The sequence below is a fragment of the Mus pahari genome, chromosome 11, assembly GCF_900095145.1.
Source record: "Mus pahari chromosome 11, PAHARI_EIJ_v1.1, whole genome shotgun sequence".
Taxonomy (NCBI): domain Eukaryota; kingdom Metazoa; phylum Chordata; class Mammalia; order Rodentia; family Muridae; genus Mus; species Mus pahari.
The window spans coordinates 20076630-20099088 of NC_034600.1; the positions used below are offsets into that span (position 1 = coordinate 20076630).

The 22459-nt window shown below is 35.5% G+C and overlaps 1 protein-coding gene across 3 annotated transcripts in view; it reads left to right on the plus strand.

Moving 5' to 3' along the window:
* The window catches only part of Edil3 (EGF like repeats and discoidin domains 3), a 474094-nt gene that overhangs the window by 204286 nt on the left and 247349 nt on the right, over nt 1-22459 (plus strand). For all 3 annotated transcript variants that reach the window (XM_021208210.2, XM_021208208.2, XM_029544049.1), the window contains one exon: nt 13531-13659. In XM_021208210.2, the coding sequence (XP_021063869.1) occupies nt 13531-13659 (129 nt within the window). The remainder of the gene's footprint in view (nt 1-13530; nt 13660-22459) is intronic.

A 22459-nucleotide genomic window follows, 5' to 3' on the forward strand; every position in this document is an offset into this window, starting at 1 on the left:
TCAGATGACATTTTCACAGGGGTCACTTACAACGGTCCGAAAACATAGATGTTCACAGTATGATTCCTAACAGCAGCAAAATTACAGTTACCAAGCAGAAGTGAAAATAAATCAATGGCTGGGGTCAAAAACCACACAATGAACTGCATTGAAGATCTCAACATTCAAAAGGTTGAGGACCATTGATTTAGAGGAAAGTAGAGGAGGATGAATAAGAGCAAAGTGTATAAGCAAGTATTCCATAAGGAAATGCATTCTTTTGAATGCTATCTCTAAAATCCTAGCAAAAACAAAACAAGAACAGTTATGTAGAATGTATTCTGAGCTGTCAGAACAAGTTACTGTTTCATATGAATGACTCACAAAGTAAATGTCTTTACTTCAGATGTAATGATAAAGCCACTCACACATTTTCTTAACATTTCAATTCTTTAGTATGTTTGTACAAAATAAGGGTAATAGGATGTCTTGTTGCATTCATCTAACTCCTAGCTGCCCTATACAATGTACAGCCACCTCTGTTCTGTATGGAATCAATATAATGCAATGTGAACATGCAAATGGAATAAATGATTTTTTTCTCTGGCTACTCACTGTTTTGCTACGGGCTCTGTTTTGCTTTGCTTTGCATTTCTCTTTAGATGGATTTGGTGACCTTTTCTGTGTTTGAGTAAGCTTCCCCAGTGCTTTCATTCGGTGATTAAGAGGCTTTCACTATGCAACCAGTTTGACATGGTCATTACTTAATGCTCACTTAACAAAATTCTACAAGACCAAATTATCACAGTGGGTGAAGGAACAGATGGCCAGCTGGCTAGAATCCATGCTCTCTTTGTTTGATGATTTCTCAAGTCTGCCACAAAGAAGCCACATGTGCGACCTTAGGAGGCAGTCCAAACAGCAACTGGTCTGTCCAGCTGTGCTTCAGCATCCTCAGCTGTGAAGTTTGAGTCTGTGCCTTTCCCATCTGAATGAAACTGGAATACCTCCTGCTCAGTAATTAAAATGGCAATCAGGAAGGACAGATTTCGAGAAGTAACACAAATTCTACCACATCCAATCACTGCCTTCAAAGTAGAAGGGATCGTGCAAAAGTACATCTGTTTTAAATACTCATTAATTGATAAGATTGTGATATTTTGAATACTGCAATGTTATTCAACAACAACAAAAAAATGTGGCTTGACTCCAAACTCTAAATGGGTAGTATTAATAAATAGGGCTACGAAAATCTATATCTGTTCTGCAACCATTGCTGTTTGCTATTGATTGTGATAGAAGTTTGGCATACATATTGAAATTTTAAATATTTCAGTCAGTGGGCATCCATGTTTGAAATGCTATCAAGTGTATATAGTATTAGGATCTGATGATAAAGAATAAAGCACAGAGGTATACTTTGTACAAGCAGTTAATAATGGGCTGGAGGAGACAAAGGAAACCTATCATACAGTTACAAATGAAACAATATTCAGTGAGATGCTGAGGTACCCCCAGCAAATGGAGCAGGAGGTGAATAAGGTGAAGGGCTGTCAGGGAAAGATTGATGAAGAACATGGAAATTCTGTAGTGGCTTAGAGAAGCATGTAACATAGTAAGATTGCCTATGCTCCAGAAATATGGGCTCAAATATTTCTATAACAATCTTATGTAAAACTGTGGTCCCTATTCTATTGTTAATATATTCCTTTTCTAGATGGATGGAAGAGCTGAAGGAAAACTTAAGTGATACCTTTGGAGTCTATAGCATCTGCTAATGTGAATCCTTAAGTTTTTCTTGTTTCTGTTTCTGCTTCTGCTTCAGTATTTCCCAAAATGTGTATCCATGTGCTTGAAGTTACTGTAGAGGCCAGAAGAGGGTGTTAAATCATTTAACTAGGAGTTGCAGAAAGTTGAGAACTGTCACATAGGTTCTGGAAATTATATTTCATTCATTAAGAAGAGCAGGTAGGGATTTTAATCCTTGAACCGTCTTCCCAACCCCAAGTTTCTGTTATTTATTACATAGCTGGTAAACTCTGATGTACATAGTTATTATATAAATTACTTGCACAGATTTTTCTTCATTTTTGTTTTTGTTTTGGTTGGTTTTGTTTTTGTTTTTTGGAATCAGCCCTCTAGATAAAAAACTTTGAGATGATTTCTTTACATTAGTTAAAAATTGTTAAACACTAGGTTATAAATTATGTACATTACAAATTTTCACAGAATTTGTCACATTGAAACTCTAAATTGTTTTTCCTTTACATGCTTATTTTCTGTTTCTGTTGTATTTATACCATTGACAGGGAAGGGGCTGAAAATGTCCCTTGAGCTTTTATTTACTAAATTTAATAATGTTATAAAAATATAATAGAATATCAATTAATTAAATAATGGTTTCCAGATGGTAGCTTATCTATTGATAGACATATTTGTAGATCTCACTTTATAATACTTTTAGAAAGTCATAGGTAAACATTTTTCACTTGTATTCACTACATATAGACCTATAAATAAAATCACACCTTCTTCAGACAGTAAATATTAGTGATTAACTAACATATGCCCAGAAATAACATCTTGAAGACCTTTTAAAAGCATATATAGTACGCTTTTCTGCTTGGATGATGAAATATTCAGAGCTGAGGTTTCCCATCATGCATGTGGGATTTTAAAGCTTTTAGTCACAGTTGTGAAAGATGGGTGACTATGGAAAAGGATAGAGATCACTTTACAACAATGTAATAGCTGGATTAGTCCTTACTAGCATTTGAAACATTAGATCATACAAACCAAATTTGGTACTTATATTTGAAAGTTTTATATATATATATATATATATATATATATATATATATATATATGATATGTATATGTACTTTATTGGTAAGTGATATATCATGTGATATATCTGTGTCACAATGATTAAATCTATTAATCAATGTAGTATATATAATAACTTACTTAGAAAATTCATGATTTACCATCAACAAGCTGAATTCTAAACAAGAGTTATAAAAGGATAGAGCTCAACTGAAGAAGATGTTTTTCTTTGACATTACCTTCTCTCATACCATTTCCTGTCCTCCTTGATGACACCCAGGTCATCTAGGAGAATGACTAGAGAATGCTTCCTAGTTATTGCTGCTAAATTGGAATACTTTCTTGGTTTCCATCACTATGAAAACCCATGTGTCACTGCAGTATGAATCTATGTTACTGTTACTGCTGAAAATACGAATATTATTAGTCAATAAAATACTAGTAATACATTAGGACTATGGTTCCCTTAATCATCTCCATTTCCATAAGAGAGCTGCTAACTCAAGGAGTATAGCTAGAGAATGTTACCCTCTTTGAGAAGACTGAATTTCAAGAACTTCAAAGTACAAAGTGGCTTACATGATAGAAATGTAGTTTCTCAAGTTCCCAAGGTTGAAAATCCAAATACAAGGTGTTTTCTTGTTTCCTCACATAGAATTTAGGTGAGACAGAACTTTTTCTCACCTTTTGTGTGACTAAATATAGTCTCCTAGTGTATACCAGCTGAGTAGATGAGGTCATTTACACATGACTCCATTTAATCTTAATAATTTCCTTACAATTTCTTGGTCCCAGAACATTCACATTCTAAGATCCTAGTGATTAGGGCATTATTTATTGATTGGGTATAAGATGACCTTTAAAAGTCTCATAGATTAAACACTTGGCTCCCAGATAATATATCTAATCTATGAAAACTGATAAAATCACAAAAGCACAAACTAAACCAATGGATTAATCCACTTACTAAATCATTGCAGTAGAGGGTAAGGGTTGGCTCAGAGGGGGGTGGGTGTTTTGTCTAAGTGATCTCTGCCCTATATCTACTGTCCCCTCCCTCTCTCTCCCTTTCCTCTTTCTCTCTCTCTATTTCTCCCTCCTTCCCCTCATTTCTCCCTCCCTCCCCCTACTATCTCATGTGTGAGGGCATAGGTGTGTGCATATGTTTATGTGTGTGTGTATCGTGCACAAAACAAGACTTGTGGCTCTAGATATTTATTTTTACCAAGTATCAAAAGCAGTATTGTTATTATTAATTGCTTGAGAATTTCAGACAATATATTTTGAAAATATTCAACCCTTCAACTCTTTCCCTTACCACCCTGTCAAATACTCCTCCCCTGCCCTTCTTGTCCAGCTTTCCAACTTTGAGATTTCTTCTTTCCTTCTTTCTTTTCTTCTTTCCTTCCCTATGGAGTTCAATTTATGTTGTCAAACTAGTCTTGGGATTGGAGCTTGTTCTGGTATGTGATCATCCTACAAGTAATCACACTATCTTTTTAAAAAAGAAAAAAAAAAGAAACAACAATAATCAAAAACCAAATAATCAAAGACTCTTCCATTCCCAAAAACCATCACAGGCTAATAATTCCCTAGCTAGTGGTAGGCTTATATATCCACCTCCCACACTTGATTTTGAGATTTTCAAGGTCCTATTCCTTATATCCCATAACAAATTCCTGTCCCCTGTGGATGTTTTATCTAGAATACCTCTGAATATTCAAAGTTAAGATCTAGAAATGAGAAAAAACATGAAATGTTTATTTTTCTATGTCTAGAGTATTTAGTCAAGATTGTTGTATCTAGCTCTACCCATTTACCTTTCTTGTTTCTGCCCAACCACCATGACTTACCCTCTCTTCTTTTCAACTCCTATCTGTCTGGATGTCTCACTATATCACAAAGACCTGTGCAAATGTGACCACAAAAGTATGCACTAAAGCCTCTGAAATGAGTACTCAAACAAATCTTTGCTCCTTCAGTTTTTTTCTCTCAGATATTTTTTACAGCGATCTGACATCTCAGGCATTAATAAATGAAATTTTCATGGCAAAATTCATTTTCAATAGGTCATTGCAGTTATAAATTAGTAAACATCGACTAATGTTATCATGCTGAATTTAGAGTGGGCTGCAGTTATGAAATGTATGATGTATGAAAAAAAAGAAGAGGGGAGGAACAGTGAAAATTTTGATTTCTTTAAAAAACACAGATAATATGTTTCATTTTAATCTCAGGTGTGAATTATGGCCCTTCTTCAGATTATTTACAGCAGCTAACTAGGTTCTAGCAGAGACATGATTTTGCCAGCTGCACATAGTTTCTGCAACTGTGTGACATTGGGAATTTGGGGTCTTTTCAGAGAACATATTAAAGCCAAAGCACCAAGAACTGGGAGTGGTTTGTTGGTCGGTTGCTATTGGTTTACTGTTGGTTATTGGTGATGGTTTGTTAATTAATGACACACAAGAAGAAAGAAGAAGGAACTAGATATCTTGACTACGAAGATCAAATTTGCCCTAAGGAACTTGATGCTCCTAATCAGCAGGAAGTAGTCTGACTATATTCACTCCTATCTAGTGTTAGGGGGTTGAAATGGCCGAAGGGGAGTATAAATGGGTGGAAGAAAAAAGAATCACAAAGTAGCAACATTGCAGAGGGGAACAAAGAACCAGGGAAAATTAGTGTAAAGACAAGCGGGGATTGGCAGGATGTTCTGAATAACCAAGTGATGTTGCCAGTGACCACATGACCTCATTATCAGGAGCCCCTAGAAAACATAATTTCTTTTGAGAGTGTAGTTGATGCCTTGGTGTCTATTTTGTACCCTCCAGAGCTCAGAGGGAATGTTTTTGCTGTTTAATGCTACAGAGTGAGTGGAAATTAGCTGCAGCTATCCTGAAATGAATACAAGGCCAGGAGAGCATGCTGTGTAAGCACTGGTCATCTCAGGCCTCCCGCAGACACTTGCTTACTGACAGTGGGTTTTGAAGGGGACAGTTTGTCAGCATGTCCTGGAAAAAGGCTGCTTACCACAGATTTTAATTTACATGATTTTCCCCAGAGCATTTACAGTTTGAAGAGGAATCTTGAAATCTTATTAATCTTGCTTATTTTCCCCAATAATGATTTTTTTATTTTGTTTCAAGTAGTTTAATTGTGATTTCAAATACAAAATAGTTTAGATGAGCTTTTCCTAACATAACTGAATATTGTACATTTATATTTATGAGAAAGAACAAAGAAAAGAACAAAAACAGAAAGAGGCTACATAGAAGACAGTTTTAGAGCATCTATCCCATAAGAATATCTGAAGTAACTTCCATTTTCAACAAGTTTAATACATTATTATTATTATTATTATTATTATTATTATTATTATTATTGTTATTGTTATTATTATAGATATATGTTTAGGTGTGTGTGTGGGGTGGGGTTGGGTGTGATTGCAAGTGCCTGCAGGGTAAAGAAGAGGATGTTGGATGCCTAGAGCTGCAGTTAGAAGCGTCTGTATGACTGCCAACAAGGCTACTGGGAATTAAACTCATATGTTACATGAACAGTGTTAACCATTGAATCATCACTTTATCATTCCAACTAGTTTTTTAAAAAGTAACCACGGTTTAAAATTACAAAAAGAAAATATCCAAATCTTAATAAATGTAAACACAACACTGAGTGATGATTTCCATATGTTTATTAAAACAAGAGTTGTAACCAACTTTTGAGTCTTAACTGTTTCTCTTTCAATTGTCCAGCAACAACAAATTGAAAGCCTATAGTTTCGCAATGACTACATTGCTGTTTATTTATTATGTAATTTAATGAACACATTCAATTTTAAGAACTATCTTCAAGATTTTAGAGGCATAACATATAACCTAAACCAATCCTGAATGTACGTCATCTCGAAAATGATAGCATATTTGCTTCTTAAGAGTCTGTCTGTTCTCTACAACAGTCATAATTGGAGCACAGCGTTCACTGTTGAAGAGGAAAATTGTGTTACACATATGAAAATAATTTTAACTCTGTTATTAGCATTATGAAGAGATGGAAGCAAAACACCCCAGTATATGAATCTATTGTTTTTGTAAGCAATTAATCTTGTTGTCATACTTATATGAACTTGCATAAAAATGCCTGGAAGAATGTTGTTGCACTCAGTTGTTCATTAATTTTGATCACATGCTGTCCCCATTATGTTAGGAACTACTTAAATTTTCCCTAGAAAAATATTACAGCATTGATTTAAAAATCCCCAGAAGCCTTTTAGATTTGAAAGTTCATCTATGCTCTTTGTTAAGAGTGATATCACCAAATGTATTGGTCTAGTAAAATAGTTCATATTACCAATCATAAGTGGAGCTCATAGCCACCAGTTTCTGTGCTTCTCAATGTCTGTATTACAAAAATGGTGCCAAGTTCTTTAGAGAGCTGTTTTGAGTGCAAAGGCATTGACAAAAGATTTGTAGGTGTTCTTTATGTTAAAACATCTAAGTGGCTCAGAAACACTAATTTGTTTTCAAACTTTGGTTGTAGTTACATCATTTTTAGTGCTATATATAAGTCACCTCAACCAAAGCCAACAAGTTACAAGAGACATAGGAGACATACTTCAAATATAATACAGTCTTGGCTGTTAAATTTAACAACATAGAATGTAAGGGGAGAGGGGAGAAGGGATATAAAATGACTAAAGTTCATTATATAAATGTATGAAACTGTCAAACAGTAAAAATGTTAAAGAGATTATCATAACGCCATGGGGAAATCTCAGAATTAAATTTCTAGAAACCATTACCTAAACAATGAAAGGTATTAATCCTAAGCATGTACCACTCACAGTACTGGTGAGCTGTGAAATTTTCTTTAAAATCAACTGCACAAAGTTGAAAATGAAATGTACTCTGATATTATGAGCTTACTTTTTCTGCTGCCCTCAATACTAATTCCACTGAAAGTGTTGATCACAAGTTACTAGCACAGTGCCTACAACACAGTTAGTGCCTCGTGAATAGATACTACTAATGTAAGGGCTAGCTTTGTTCCTATCAGTACAGAAAAACAACTTCACATATTATAAGCAGTTAATTTTACTTATTAGTATGCCAAGATCTAAAATAATACTTTTCAACATCAAATTGCCATTTGGATGTGCATAAATTGCACAAAAATGGAAGTTTCCCTATATTCCTCATTTGCACGAGATTAACCTTTTCATCACTTTAAGAAAAGATAACTAGAAATAATTGTTACATATTTTAATTATATGTAACATTAAATACAAAACAATTATGACTACCAAGAAAGTTTTGTGGGTGCTCATCTATTTTATCTTTATGTTCTAACTTATTTTATAGTCATCTGTCTTTATTCAGGCTCAAAAGTATATGGATTTATTGGTATATGGATTGTTTGATTAACAAAATAAAGCACTGTCAATAATGTTATATAATGCTACATTTTTATTAATATATTTGTCAAAGAATTAGGATATATGCAGTCATGAAAAATATTAATACAATTCTGCAATTAAAAATAACAATTTTAAAGCTTCAACCATACTAGAAAGATAAAAAGAGGATATGGTTACAAATTCAGAAGGCTTGAAATTTGTTAAGTATGAAAAAACTTCTAAAAAGCAACCACATTAATTTGTGCAAAGGAGCAGCATGATTGATGTTTTAAAGAATAAACCTAGAAGAGGGGGTGTTGTACATAGATGCCATTATTACCAATTGTTATTGACATAGTTTCATTTTGTCAGATGTAACAGAAATCTACTGTGCAGGAACCAGGATTCTTCCCATATGAAGTTTATGGCCTCAAGCAAAGGGGATAGGAAGCCTCTCATCTCAACTCTCAAGCTTTTTGCCCTGAGAAATCAAAGCATGCATGAAAGGTGTAGAGAGACTAGAGGCTGGAGAGCTGACTCAGTGTTTAAAAGTGATTGCCCTATAATCATGAGAACTGGAGTTCAGATCTCAGTCCCACATAAATAAGTCAGGAATCCCTACAAATACCTCAAATGAGCCTGGAGGATTACTGCGACATGTTTGCTTCTAGCCCAGCTGTGCATGCAGAAGCACCAGTTTCAGGAAAAGACTTACCATGAAGGAAGGACTGAGGAGTGATAGCAAAGGTCAAAATAGACTCTTTTCTGGATACAGAAACAGATGATCCCAACTGATAGAGTACACACAGATCACACACACACACACACACACACACACACACTAGGGAGGGAAGAGGGAGAGAGAGATGTACACAGAGGCACGCACAGATGTAGACATAAGTACAGAGAGAGGGAGAGAAGGAGGGGGGAGAGAGAGAAGGAGAGACACACAGACACACACAGATACAAAACACACACACACAGATATAGATATAAGTACACACAAAAATATACAATCTAAAATAACAAATCTAATGAATATATAGAATCAGGCATACATATAATTATGATTAAGTTCTTTTGATGTAATTGAATTCAAAGATTATACTAATGAGAAAAAGTATCATTAGCATTAGAGCCTTTCTATCTATATCTATTATATCTAATATATTCTGATCCAATTGCTGAAGATGCTTATATTAGGGGAGGCTTTTGAGTGCTGCATTATTTATAGAAATATGCTCAGTGAATTCATGCTGACTATTTACATCTGTCATAACTAACATTAATGCAGACTGACAACTTGTGAGAAGCATGGCTAGCTAGGAAAATTGTAGACTTTGTAGTCAGGCAAAGTATGATAAAAGATTTACATTCTGATTAGACATGTTACTTAACATCTTTATGCCTGTTCCCCCCCCCCCAAATCCAGGATATATTCTTACAATATATATTTTAACAAGTAAAAACTTAAAGGATTCTAGAAAAGAAAATCCTTCCCCTCTGTGATTTACTTCACTCTTGTCCTTAAAACAAACAAACAAACAAACAACCACTGGATTTCATTGACTGAGAGAAATACCAACAGTAATGGTAATCCTTTCCTAAAACCCTGGTGACAGCTGAGGTCATGATCCCCTTTGGGATGCAAATACAAAGAGCTGCAACTCAAAAACTCACATCTGCAGAGAATCCCAGAGACTGAATCAAGAACAGAACTGTGTTCCCAAGGAGTTTACAACTTAGGATTCCTCAGGCAAATCTTTTTCCAGGTTTCTGTCTATTACTGGAATCCACAGGAGTGCATGCCCAGCAACACATCTTCCCTTCTACTAGAATAAAGGTCTGTCACAGATTTCCCTGTTAACTTTCTCTAACACTCTAACACTCCACAGACTCCAGTGGTTAACTGATGCTGGTGGAGAGCTAGATCAATAAGAACATAATTCTGCACAAATGACTTACCACTGAATTATGGGCACCACGATTTCTTATTAGATATGGTTCTTCATGAATTAACCACTCAGGACTTTGTCTGCCCTCTCACCATGAAGACTTTATTTTCAGCTTTGTTAGGATTCCTCCCATTGTTCTCGCCTAACTTTTCTCAGTTCTTCCCTGTATTAAACTGTCTGATCTCACCTTCTTGCCTAGTCTAGTCTTCTAAAGAGTGTGTGTATAAATGTGCCAGGTCATCCAGCTTCCTTTGTACCCACTGTTCTTCAGAGACACTTTCAATGACTGATGCTTGGCATCAATTTTATCTCCTCGCATGAACAAGCAAAGGTCTTACATTCAAATCTTTTATTAATTCCCCATGGAGCTGCTTAAACCTAAGTGAATGTGGGAGAGGTTTCTATTCTCTCTGCTATAATTACTCCACTCACTCTAGCAAGCAAGAATACCTTCATTAGTTTTGGTTTTAATAACTACTTTTTTTCTCCCAGGCATAATTCCTTAAATCCAATTTTCTTCATACATATTATTTTTTTTAGATTTTACTGAATTGTTATTGTTATGCTTTCTTATCTGCTAAATTGTGAGATTTGGTTTGGTGACCTTAACAGTTCCCTACTTGTTCAGAATTTTATAAATATTTGAATCTATTTTATGTATTTTTATGTAACATGTATGAGTATAAGTACGTAAATCATGCTTTTTTTTTCTTATTTGGAGGAGAATTGATGCATCAAAACTTTTTAGATTCTACTCTCCTGGAATCATAGATTCTAAGTTTGAGATTTAATGCATCACCAAGAGATATTATTCTAATGAATAGCAGCAAATTTCTCTAACGGTTAACTTTAAACACCAGCACAACATCAACCACCTTATTCCTTTGCTGTGAGAAGTAGATGGGATTATTTTATAAATTATGTTTTTACAATATGATGCATTATCAGATAACTTTTGGAATACAGAATAAACAGAAAAAAGAGCTGGGGTGTTTAACATGATGCTTAGTTTCAATTGCTTCTAAATGTTGTCATAGGTTTTATACCTACTTCATTCTCTCAAATGCAAACCATCTTTCCACTTAAGGAAAGTTACTTGATTATTTGATTCATAGACAATCTGTAGAAAGATTGCTTCAGAAAATGTATTGTTTAATAAAATTATATCATATACTTAAGATTTACAAATTGATAACATGTGAAACATAGCTACTGAAATGGTTACCATTTTATATTTAATTTTGAGTAAAAACAGTCAGCTTAAATCTATTTAATAAATATACCCACTGTAATGCAATATTACTGACATTAATCCTCATGTTATACATTAGATAGCTAGGTATCTTTTTTGAGAGATCTGAAGAAACAGATACTTGTAGTAAAAAGACATATTTCACAATTCCTTTTCAGTTTTTAAAAGAAATTCTAAAGATGTAGTATGAGTGTATGCACTATAGGGTGCCTATAGACTATTCCAAGTAAATCTCTGTTTTTTTTTTTTTATTTCATCCAATATTAAACAGAAAGAAGTGCAGTGTTTTTCCCTAAAAGATTTCTAGTAGAAAAAATCAAATCATAATTCTTTTTCTAAGACAAGAACATGTCACCCAATCTCCAAGCATGTTCAAATCTAATGTGCAGTGGGCTGCTCTGCATGAAGATGGTGAATGTCCTCTTTCCTTAAAGTCTACTTTTTCCATAACACTGTTACTAACCTTGCTTGTTTTATTCTTTAATAGAATTTCCAACTCTTCAGTATTATTGTATCCAATGTTCTGCCTTCCTTCTTGTCTCAGCTGAAAATTTTTGCTCTTCTCTTGATCTTTCTCCAGGACCCTGGATTTCCTCCTCATGAATTAGCAGGCATTTAATTTCATACCCTAATTTTCATTCTCTAGGATCAGTATATAAATTACATTTTAATGATTTTTTTCCTTCACAAATATGTTCTATTATTTATACTTTAAAAAAATGTATTCCTCCTGATCAGTCTCTCCCATCTTCCCCCAGTTTTTCCATCTAATAATGGTCAATTGCCTCACCCAGTCTCACCTTGTTATCTAATCTACTTTACCAAAGATAAGTCTGAATAAATATACCTTCTCATTTAGACTCCCTTTCACCCATTGTTCATCAAAAAACCTTTCAACGACCCATTGCTTGTCATTAATTTTGACTTCTAGTAGAACAAGGCAAAGGACTTACATTCTAATCTTTTCAAATTATTTTTGTGTTTTTGTTGTTTTTCATCTTTAAGCAAACTTTTTTCTGAATTTCTCTAGACTCCTTTAGAAACTCTCCTCTTGGTTTTGTGTTCACTCAGTTAGCACTTACTCTAGAAAACTGAATGTGGCATAGAGCATTGTACTGCATGCTTAAGAAGGACAAAGGATATCAGGACAGCTTCAGTGCTTAGCAGAAGCCCCCAGACTGTGATAGCCTGTCACTTCTGAAAGAAGAAAGCGGGGAAGAAAAGTAAGCATTGTCTACATAAAACTTCAGATTGACTGGGTTTTCCAGCAATGATAAGCCATGTCAGTGGAGCATCCCAGAGTGCAGGATAGCCACTTGAAGGGTTCTGTGCCAGGCAGGCTTGGCCCAGTTTGATATCACATGGTGCTCTGCCATTGCCTCAGGGAAGTAACCTTGAGCAAACATTGTTGCATCAGATCCTACAGAGGATGCTGCCAGGGAAACCTCAGAATGAGTATTTTATGCAGCAGTTTTCAATCTTTCTTGAATTTACATTCTCAAAGTCTACAAAATGGTTATTGTGGCCTCTTATTCAAACATGGCAATTCTTCATGACCTACTAAGGTTTGGGTGGACAACAGTAGTTACTCTAAGACTGTTCTCAAATTTATGAAATTCCATATATTATTGCAAACATCACTTGACTCGTTCTGTATTGGTAGATTCAGACGCCTTTTGCATCAACTAGGTCAAAAGCTCTTAGAAACTGCAATTCAGTATTAATTGTTCAGCATGTGGAAGGTATTCTACAATTCAGAAATTCTCATAATAATAATAATTGAATTTGGATTATCTTAGTATATAATATGTGGTTGGTACTGTTCTGTATATTTTAATATATGAACTCTTTTCAACTGTAGTGTAACCACTAAAGTTAATTTTATTGTATTAATATTTCTCAAAAGACCTAGCCGAGGCAGAGGGAAAATTAAATAATTTTCCAAGATCGCGTAGCTAAAAGATAATGGCACTTATATTCAAATTCAGGCCATTCGTCAGAGTTCACACAACTGTGCTTTTCCTCTCGAATATCAAGAACAAAGTTGTCAAGTGAAAATGGTGATAAAAGCACCTTTTATTAAGCACATGTATTATGAAGCATTTGTGTCTGTCTTTCAGGTCCCTGCATCCCTAACCCATGCCATAACGGAGGAACCTGTGAGATAAGTGAAGCATATCGAGGAGACACATTCATAGGCTATGTTTGTAAATGTCCTCGGGGATTTAATGGGATTCACTGTCAGCACAGTAAGTTATTTATATTCATTGTGCTTTTATTTGTATTGATCTATTGTGTACAAGCCATTACCTTTCTTGTTTGTGGTTGCATCACAGAAATGTAGAGTAGCAGAGTCTGGGCATTTTGGCTCATATGACCTCTCCACAGTACATATCACCACCTGCAGTGAGGGCTGTTCCAGTCCCCATACTGACTAATAATATGCTTCCTGTTCCTTTTTATTATTATTCCATTCAATTCACATTATGTTGGCTTTCATGTTATAGTATTTGTCTCTCTCCTTCATACTTGTCCATAAAGCTACATTCTCCAAGCATTGCAGCAATTATTCTGGGGATTAAGTCTATAGCAATGCGAACAAACAGAGAAAAAATAGGGACAAGAAAAGAATACTCTAGAATCTAACCCATATATAAGCCAGTTTTCTCCTGCTTACATATTGGCATTTCTATGTGAAAATCTTTGAAAATTCAATAAACACAAAAATGCCCATGAGTGGCGTGGGACCTTACACACACTGTGTATCATAGCACACAGCATTCAGGCATGACTTAGTACACTCTGAACTGCTGAAGGATGTTCTTACAGAGGTGACCACAGGTAGACTGGGTGCTGAGGAATGAATGTTGATTAGTGTGACTTGGCTAGGGGTGGAGAGACAGCATGGGAAGAAAGAGAGGAGAGGGAATATTACTGATGAATCCTATTGTGATCCTGGGGATAATGGTTTGGAAAATAGAAACAAATTTTGATATATCAGCCTGAGTCAGATTTCCAGCCCCCAGGAACAGGCATACCATGTCTTAGTTCTTAGACATTGGAAGTGTCTTTCATTTTCCTAGAGTCCTTCCACAGTTGGGAGTTTGTAAAGCTTCTGGAGACGTTTGCTATAGTACCTAAATACTCTTGTTACTTATGACTGGCTCCCAACCTTCCCTGAGTGTTCTCTAAGTCTATAGTGTGCAGCAAGCAAATTAGAGGCTATCCATTTTTCTTACACCAGTTCAGAAGTGCCAAGGTTTATTCTTCTTGGAGGTAAGATCACAATTCACTCTCCACGTGGATATATCTCAAACAGACTTAGAGAGACTAAAATGGGAAACCAGTATCTCAAGTATCTTTCTGTTCACTTAATCCCATGGAAAAATATGATAAACACTTGTACACAGAGCATAAAAGATGTGTTATATGCAAGGCCTGGGAGATACAGCCTCTGTACCCCTATAACTCGAGCATGAGCTTTCTGAATGCAGTACACACAAAGAATTTCTCTGAAAGAAGAATCCTATTTTTATTATGGGCTGTTTTCCAAAATCAGATATAGGGATTGGTCTAAATCCCTAGCTTCCTTTTTTAAAAATACTTTATATTATAAATACTTTAAAATAAAATTATTTTATTGAAAATATTTTTTTCATATTGATTATTGTTTCTCCTCTCCAAACTCCTCCCTGGTCTACTACTTCACTACCCATCCAACCTGATAAACTTTCTTGATCTGTCTCTCTAGAAAACAAACATTAAAACAAAAACAAGACAAGCAGAATTATCAAATGTTAAAAGCACAAGAAACACACGCACACACTTGAAATTACAATGTAATTATCTCTGTCTATGGCTCAGTTGTGGGCCTATGTTAGCCCCCATATGCTATAACAGGAAACTTCTCTGATGATGCATGAATGAGACATTGATCTTTGGTTATAGCAGAGTGTCAATAGGAGTTATTTCGTTCTTATGTTCTTTTAGCAGAACAGTATTTACTTTTCCTCCAGGTTCTTGGCCTATTCAATCTGAGGTCCAATGCCAGCCACCAAAGGAATCCTGTTAAGGGGCAGAGACTGAGGATTTGAGAATACTCAATTCTAAATGGGATGTCTTCATCAAACCTCTCCCCCTAGAGCTCAGAGGGCTCCCTGAAGGGCTTTCCAGAAGAGGAAACAGAAAGATTATTGGAGCCATAGAGGATGAAGGACTCCAGGGAAACAGCATCTTCCAGATACAACAGTACAGATGCACTTATGAACTCACAGACTCTAACAGCATGCTCAGGGCCCTCCCATTTTCAAGCTAGTTGTCATCTGCTTTAGGGTTACCCATTGGCATGATGAAACGCCATGCTGAAAAGCAAGGTAGAGAGGAAAGTTGCTGCGGCTTTTAAGCAACAACATCCCAAAAGCTTGATTTACAAAATAAAGGAGCCAGATGCTGTGGTTTAAACACCCTAGCTCAGAGAGACAGAGAAAGCACCCAGGTGACCTTCCTGCTCCACTGACACTGCAGCAGGGGTGGTGGTGGTGGGGGGAACTCCTTCTTGCTGCCTTCAATACCATTCTCTCAGTGTACCCCCTTTCTACTTATGTTCACTCCCTCTCAACTGGCTGCTTGCTCTGCCTTTTGAGGCATCTTTGACATTATTTAGTTCTTGTTTACAGAAAGCTCTTGGGTTAGACGTTTTTTTTTTTTTTGGCCAGGGCTGAGTCACACCACAAGGTTTCTCCAGTTCACATACTTGAGGTTCACAATATGATCGAACAACCCACAACAGAAAGGGTTCATTTGGCTTGTGCCTTCAGGTTGTAGACAATCATTGAATAAACTTAGGAATGAAACTCAAATAGCTCAGGAACCTGATGGAGGAGCTGATGCAGAGGCCATCAAAGTTACTGCATACCCGTTTGCACATCATAACTTGCTCAATCTGCTTTCTTAAAGAATCTAGTACCACATGCAGGGGGTGGCACCACCCACAATAGACTAGGCCCTCTAACATCAATCACTAATTTAAAAAAAAAAAATCTTATACTAAGATCCTTTGTAGGTATATTCTCAATTGAGGTACCCTCCTTTCAGATGACTCCAGTTTCTCTCAAGTTGACTTGATACAAAAAGAGCTAGGGAAGGGTTCTAACCCTGAGACCTAAGGAAGATTCTTATCTGAAAATAACACCTGCTTGCAAAGAAAACTTTTGTTTTTGCCAGTGGAATATCATTGGATATATTAATCACTCTTAAATGTCTTACATGTCTTACAACCCATGTCTTACAATCAACGCAATGCAAACTTAGTGGTCTTTTTGCAGAGCGTTTTCCTCATATTTCTTTGGACATAATTCTGCATTTTATCTTACTATTTTGGTTTTTTGTTGTGTTTTGTTTGTTTTTTGCTTATATATATTTTGGTTATCTATCTTTTATTTTTGTGGGTTGTCAGAGAGTGTTTATTTGGTTTTCTTTAGTTTTGTTTCTCTGTATTCTACTTTGCCTTTGTCTGTTTGCTTTCTAAAGAGAGGGGAAGAAAGAAAAGGCATAGTGTTGGGTGAGTAGGAAGGTGGAAAGAACCTGTGAGTAGCTGGATGAGGGGAAACCCTGGTCAGAAAATATTGTATGAAAGGAAATGTTCATAAAGTAAGCAAAAATATATATAATTGCTTTATCTTACGTGATCCTCCCTCCAGATCTTCACACGCTTTGCTCCTTTCACTCTCTTTCAAATTAATAATTTCTATTCCTTAATTATTGTTACATAGAAAAAATACATGTTTTGGAGATAATACATAGACCCCCCCCCCAATGTCACATATAACTCCATTATTTAAAATTTCACTGCGATTACAGTCAAAGCAGTGTGAAATTGGGGCTTCTTCTTTAAAAAGATGTTAGAAAACCAAAATCACTTTTCAGTGAATAAAGTCTATACAGTAATATAGCATTACCTCACATCTCCAGAACTTATATTCCTAATCTATTACAACTTATTTCCTTTCTATTTTATTTAGTGATCTGTAGCCATAAAGATGGCTATTAAGCCATCATTTGTTTCTCAACAAAGTGATTTATTCTTGAAAGTTTTTAGGGGAGCTATTTCCATCTGCCCGTGGCTACTGAGTATGGTTGGCTGAGCTCTTTCAAGTGTATCGTTTGAGATGGGGAAGTATAAGATTGTTCTTGCTCGCATTCCCTACAATGGTACATGCAAGTCTTTTTCAACATTCCCGTATCTCATAATACAGTAAGCTGGACATTTGCAATTTATAACTGAATTCCAACCCTTCTTTAAAGCATAAAACCTGCCCCCTTTACTGTAACTTACATCTCTAAACTTTCAATGTCTCTCTGGAATTGTAGTGGAAAGCCCAAGGCTGTGAAATTCAATTCATACCTGGTATTTTTTATGTCTAAATTACCCAGTCTGTCTCTTGTGGCATGCATCATCATTGGAAGAAAGACAAAAATGAGTGAAAGGGGATTGAATTTGGAGTCAGAAATTGGTTTTTGAGACATGACCTTTATGGCTATTGAATGACTGACCTTGACTCACTCCTTTGACCTTTCCCCAATTGAAAATATATAAATTAAGGAATTGAACTAGAAATAGGTGACCTTGGGTTCACATAAGCCACAGGAGTATTAGGACTAAATGGAAGCTTGCTCAAGGCCCAAAGGTTATCAAACCTTCCTCTTTCAGGTGGAATTGAAAACGATTATACATTAGAAAAGCAGATTTAGAAGTGTTAGATCCAAGAGAGATTCTCCAGGTAGAGAAGTAGAAACAGAGCTGGTTAATCCCTTGCTTGGACATTCAGAGATTTCAGCTGGGTTTTCCTTCTCACAACAGCTTTATGGACCAGATATTTCCAAGAGCATTGCTACCCAAGGTGTGGTGAGATACCAGTAGAAGGATTTTAGAAAGTTAGATTAACCACAGTTCAACTGAATCAGAATTTTTATATGACAATAAATCTCTAGTTGATCAACACATCCACATAAAATTTTGAAAAATCTTTCTTGAGACTTTAATAATCTAGATATGATCGTTTTAACAGTAACAACAAAAAGAAGTGGTTTCTACCTTTTGGTATATAGCAGTAGATATTAAGCAAAGAGTTTATTAAGGTTTTGATAAGGCAAACAATTTTGAAAGTCAATGAGTTGAGAATAGTAGTAATATTACAGTGATATTTTAATTGATATGCAACAATATTTTTATTTATACAGTTAAATATATAGTATTTCCTTTTATTGAAAATAGATTTCTTTTCATAGACTATATTCTGAATACTGTTTCTCCAAACCCATGTTCTCCCAGCTTCTCCCAATTCTTCCCTACTTTCCTAGCCATCCAAATCTATACCTTCCCTTTCTCTCTCATTAGAATATAAACAAGGATGACAATATTCTGTTAGAAATAAAAAAAAAAAACAATTGCTAATTAAAATTCTATATAATTCAATGTGAATTCAATGTGCCTATGGGTATATGTTTATAGACAATCTAAAAACTTTAATTTTCATGATACATGACTGACTTATGTATAAATTTAGGAAGAACAATACCATGATATAAATTGTAAAAAACTTTTTCAGTGGCAGCATTAATATTATTAATATTGGATTGAATTTTTAAAACTATGTGAACTTTTTTTTTTACAGTAGCTTTATTTTACAACAAAAAAAAAATGAACAGGGAATATGAAAATTTCCATGTGTCTTTCCCTCTAGATAATTAGGTCCTAATTTTAGCATTTTTGTTTGCATAGTAAGTGAATTGGTAATGACTCCTGATATAGTAGTTTGGTTTGTTTTAAGACAGGGTCTCACTATGTAGCTGTTTGTTGACCTGGACTTCATTGTGTAGATAAGACTGGCCTGAGACTGACAGAGATCTCCTGGCCTCTGCTTTCTGAGTGCTGCAAATAAATCTCTGCCTCATCATTCCCAAGTTCTTCTAAAGAGCTACTAACTAACATCCAGACCATATGCTAGAACCCACTCTTTCTATAATATAGTACATGGGATTTGAGAAGTATAAAATCATATGTCCACCATTGTAGAGCCACATAAGACAGTTTTACTTAGTTAAACATTCCTTGTTTTCTAGGCACATATTGTTTCTTGCTCATCTCTTTTCCCTACACAGTTGCTGATATTATTTGTGCCTCCATGGTTATGACTTTTACAGTATGTTAAATTGTTAGAACCTTACAGTGTGTTGTCTTTCAAGCTGATGATTATCACTTTAAAATATAAATTCAGTATTTCTATATATTTGTAGCTCATATTTTTTAATACTAAAAAGGGGATTTCCTTTTCAGTTTCTCTACTTTTGTTTGTATATTTGTCTACTGAAAAATACCTTAATTTCTTGGCCATTTTGGTTTGGGAAAAAACAAGTAGAGCTGCTATCCATGCTCATGTACAGTTCTTTTTTTATGTTTATGTTTTTGTGGACATATATTTTGGGAATGCAGTTGCTGGATTTGAGGGCAAAAGTGCGCACAATTTGGTTAAAAAATTCAAACTTTCTTATTATGTGACACACACATTAGCAATGAATCAGAAACTATGTTCTAGTCTTTAATTGGTGTTTGTTGCTTTTAGTTTCATATTTGAGCCATTACATGAATTTTTTAAAATTGTATTGAAACTATGATGAAATTATAACCATGTGAGATTTTTATAATAATGTTAAGTACTAGATTTGATGTGGAGCTGCCAAATTATATTTGCTTTTAAAATGACAAAAGATTATGTGAAATGCACACACCAACATTCGTGTGTGTGTGTGTGTGTGTGTGTGTGTGTGTGTGTGTAAATTAAAGCACACAAATAGCAGGATGTTTTAGGTGCCTAATTTCGTTTTCAAGGCAGTAGTCTTCTTAAAAGCATTGGTAAGCAAGGAGTTGTCTACAAGATGCTACACTGAGTATGCTAGAAGTACTCATATTTTGTTTGTTGCCTAGTAACAAATCTAATGCCATTGAGAAGGACGATTTCTTTATTATCAAGTCTCTGCCCATCTTCCCAATAAAGCATTTTCCCTACCTGCACACACAGTTTTCAGTTTCTTCCACTTCAAAAGAAAAAAAGAAAGGATGGCCTTGAAGCAAGCCAAGCACAGGAAGTAAAATGCCTAGCTTATTAAAAACAGTCTATGTTATTAGGTTAGCTTAAGATATAAAGCTTAGTAACCTCTTATTCAACTGAGAAAGCTAGTCAGAAAAAAATTCGTTTATAAAATTTTCTCTCTATATAGTTAGCTATCTACTGTTAATGAGCTTGATCTCAATTTTGTGTTAGCAATGTATGTATTAACAAACTCAGCTACTATTTACTGGGCTTATGCATTTCATCTTTATAAACTGAAAATTTCATGTTTATTATACTGAGCCAATGATATTTATTACAACATTTATTATGATAATAAATGCCTTAGAATTTTTTATTATTCTTTTTACCTTTTAGGAAAAGTAAATAGTATAATCACACCTTTTCTCCTATCATCGTTCACATACTTCTTGCTCTCATTCAAGTTCATATTCGTTATTTCATTAATGCCTTTCACATGTATATGTGTGGATGCCTATTCCTAAAGGCATAAATATGACCTGCTCATTCTGCATAATGTTAGTTTTAAGTGCCCATGTGACCTTTAGCTTCATGACGCATAAGGACCACTAACTTACAAACTATCTGTCTATATCTAGAGGAAGCAGTAATTTACAGAGAAGATTATGAATTAAACCTTATCTTTGGCAAAGCAAAGGAAGTCTTATGGAGAATCTTTTAAAAAAAACCAAGGCTGGTGCTAGGACAGAAGGTTGTTCTCAGAAAACTGAGAGTGGGGCCTCATTGCTGAGGGCAACTTCCACAGAGCCCACTGAACACAGAGAGAAGATGCTGCTGACGCCTTGGAGACCTCATCCCTATGTTCTAGTCTCTTTAGCATGAGAAGGTGCTTTGCAGTCTCTGGAAAGAGAAACCTGGAAACTAGCCCTGCCAAAAACACTCCATCTAGAATCTTCTCTGACTGGGAGATGTCCTGGAGAACTAGGGGCACAGAACTTGTAGAATTGGCCACGCAACTTTTGGGTTAACTTGAAGCCCAAGCCAAAAAAGAGGGAGCCCTTGGCCAACAACTCAACAGAATGTAACACAGTCCCACCACAAGAAGCCTTACTTGGGTACAAAAGATGGTCAGTTCAGACTGTGTCTCAATTACTAGGAGACCTCAACAAGGTCATTCTCACAGGGTCCTGTAAGGTTCCATTGCACTAAGTTTCCACACTGCTCCCCAAATGCCCACCCAATTTCAGCTCTGTCTCTCCCCACATTCTCTCCCTCCATTCCTACTCCTAACCTGATTACTGTGACTCATATTTCAACATCCTCATGTCCACTTGTAGAATCTACTCTGTTAACTCTCCTAAGGGAGATCCATGCTTCCTCCATATACTTTGCCTCATTTCCTAACTTCTCTGAGTCTATGGATTGTAGATTGATTTTTATTTATTTAACAGCTAATATCCACTTGTAAGTAAATACATTTGTCTCTCTGGGTCTGTGGTACCTCACACAGGACTTTTTTTTTCTAGTTGTACTCATTTGTCTGCAAATTTCATGTCATTGCTTTTAACAGATGAGTAATACTCTATTGTTTAAATGTACCAAATTTTCTTTACCCATTCTTCACTTGAGGGATATCTAAATTCATTCCAGTTTTTGACCATTATGAATAAAGCAGCAATGAACCTAGTTGAGCAAATGTCCTTGGGTAGAATAGAGAGTCCTTTGGTATATGCCCAAGAGTGGTAAAGCTGGGTCTTCAGGTATGTCAATTCCCAATTTTCTGAGGAACCTTTATACTGATTTCATAGTTTACACTCCCACCACCAATGAAGGACTCTTCCCCATTGCTCCACATCCTCACCAGCATGAGCAATTACTTTTCTTATTAATCTTAGCCATTCTTATAGGTGCAGTATGAAATCTCAAAGGGGTTTTGATTTGCATTTCCATGCTGGCTAAG